Below are 2,500 nucleotides of genomic sequence, written 5' to 3' on the forward strand. Positions count from 1 at the left end.
AAGTTCCTGATAGGCTGCTGAGTGAGATCAGCATGGTTTTAGAGAAGTTCGTTCATGTGTTACCAACTTCTTCAGCGGCTACATTCATGGTTCAGTTTTCTTGAAAAGGTGCCTCAGTCGACGTGATCTTTTTGGACTTTGCTAAAGCCTTTGACAAGGTTTCTCATAGTCACTTGCTTTATAAGTTGCAGTGTTATGGAATTCGGGTCATTTGTTTCCTGGTTTCACGATTATCTGTCAGACCGTACACAAAGAGTCATTATTGGAGGTCATTCATCAGAATGGATGGAGGTGTCCTCTGGTGTCCCTCAAGGGAGTATATTAGGGCCACTTCTTTTCCTGCTGTATATAAATGACTTCCCCCTAAATGTAAGCTGTAGTACAAAGTCTTTTGCTGATGACAGTGTACTTTATCGTAACATCGCATCGTAGATGATTGTGTTGAGTTCAGGGTGACCTTTTGTCTGTTGCCTTCTGCGTGTGACTTGTGGAAGGTCACGCTGAATCCAGAAAAGTGTAAGGCCCTACATGTTACCAAGTCTAAATGTCCTTTAGTTCATCAGTATGTGATAAATGAGAATAATCTGTCGGCTGTAGATAAACATAAGCACCTGGTATTTGGATTGAATCTCTTTAAGGTGGGACGCTCATATCAATTACATTGTTGGTAAGGCAAAATAGAGTGTTGGGTCTAATAAGGAGAAACATTTGGGCCCAAAGATCCTGTGGCAATTAAAAACAGCTTTAATGCTTTAGTTCGTCCTATTTTGGAATATGCCTGCCCAGTCTGGAACCCTTATTTGGTTAAACACAGACCACAGTATTGAATCCATCCAGCGTCGTGGTACTCGATTGATATGTGGATCTCATGGATTATTTTTCCTCGCATCGACGACTGACTTCCAGATGACAAAAACTCTAGTTTTTTTTTTGGAATGTTTAGACTTTGGTGTCCCAGGCATCCCTGTAAACATAGTTCCTGCAACGTGAGAACTGTTTGCAGGCTTTCAGTAACCATGTCCTTGACTTCGCGAAGAAGGTCGATTACTCTTGGGTGAATTCCCTCACTACCAGAATATTTCACAAGAATATTAATCACCCAATCAAGACGGAATACGATATAATTCCTGCCATCATAATGTACAAATGGTTCCCACCCAGGCTCTACTCGGTTCGTTAATCAGAAGAACCGAATGTCAATTTTGACATTTTTGTTCTGTTGTTCCAATTTCTGTTCTGTCCTAACTTCCGTTCTGTCGCTTCAAATTCCGTTCTGTAGCTTTAATTTCTGTTCTGTTGCTACAATGCCTGTTCTATTGCTTCAATTTCTGTTCTGTTACTACAATTTCTGTTCTGTCGCTTCAATTTCTATTCTGTTGTTTCAATTTCTGTTCTGGTTTCCTAAATTCTATTCGATTGGATCGATAAAATATACAGGATCTTTAAAACAGAATTTGAAATAATTTTGCTAAACCAATCAAACTTATTTCTCTTCCCCCTTATGCAATTTCGCGGTGGCCTCATGGTTAGTGCGCTCGACTCCGGATCGAGTGGTCCGGGTTCGGGGCCTGGCCGGGGACATTGCGTTGTGTTCTTGGGCAAGACACTTTACTCTCACAGTGCCGCTCTCCACCCAGGTGTATAATTGGGTACCGGCGTAATACTGGGGGTAACCCTGCGATGGACTAGCAGTGACTTATGCAATTTATGTTAGTGATGAAATTTTCCATTTGTGTGTTTCGTGTAATGTATCAGTCTTTTGTCACATGTGATTAATGCAGTGTTTTATATTTGTTTTTATCTCGTGCAATGTATTATTGAAATTTTTATTTTTAAATGACAGGTGAATATGACCCTGATGGATGTGTAGAATGATGGAAGAAAAAGAAGAAATAATCCTGTCAAAGTACTGGAAACTCCATATAAGCAATGACATTGAAATTGCAAAAAAATCCCTAGAAGAAGACTGTCGAGCATTTTTGGAAGCATCAAATCCCAGGGATAGATTTAACCATCTTGATTCCAACTTTTATTCATGTATTTTGGAAAGAATGCTGGGAGCTTGGGAACAAATGAAGACAGCATACACAAGATGAAAAGTGGATTTAATTCCTTAGAAAAGTTTGCCATAAACTTGGGGAAGTTTTCTTGGCGCAAAGAATTCCACGCCATCAAGGTAAGGTTTAATCTGAGAATACTTAACGATTCGCTGGCTTCACAATACAAAATTAAAATTATTTTTAATAGGTGACTGTGGCCAGGAAGACTTTTGTAGCAGCACCATAATAACTTCCTGATTTCCTGGCAGCAAAGTCTTCCTTATGATAATGATAATATAATAATACAAGGGGCAATCCTTGTAATATGCGTAATAGGAATGTCTCTTGATGAGAATTTTGTTGATATTGTTAAATGAAATTGATATGTTAAAACAATAAGTATGGAATTTGTAATCTCAATGCAATTTCTGGCCCATAAAATTTAGCCTTTGCTCTTTGGG

The 2,500-nt window shown here is 39.0% G+C and overlaps 1 protein-coding gene across 1 annotated transcript in view; it reads left to right on the forward strand.

Annotated features, from left to right (window-relative positions):
• The first annotated feature begins 2,058 nt into the window (after nucleotides 1–2,058).
• LOC137978232 (uncharacterized) overlaps nucleotides 2,059–2,500 on the forward strand; it is a 4,606-nt gene continuing 4,164 nt past the window's right edge. Inside the window, exon 1 of the mRNA XM_068825261.1 lies at nucleotides 2,059–2,176. Coding sequence (XP_068681362.1) covers nucleotides 2,093–2,176 — 84 coding nt within the window. The 5' untranslated portion in view covers nucleotides 2,059–2,092. The remainder of the gene's footprint in view (nucleotides 2,177–2,500) is intronic.

The sequence above is a fragment of the Montipora foliosa genome, chromosome 1 (genome assembly GCF_036669935.1).
Source record: "Montipora foliosa isolate CH-2021 chromosome 1, ASM3666993v2, whole genome shotgun sequence".
Taxonomy (NCBI): domain Eukaryota; kingdom Metazoa; phylum Cnidaria; class Anthozoa; order Scleractinia; family Acroporidae; genus Montipora; species Montipora foliosa.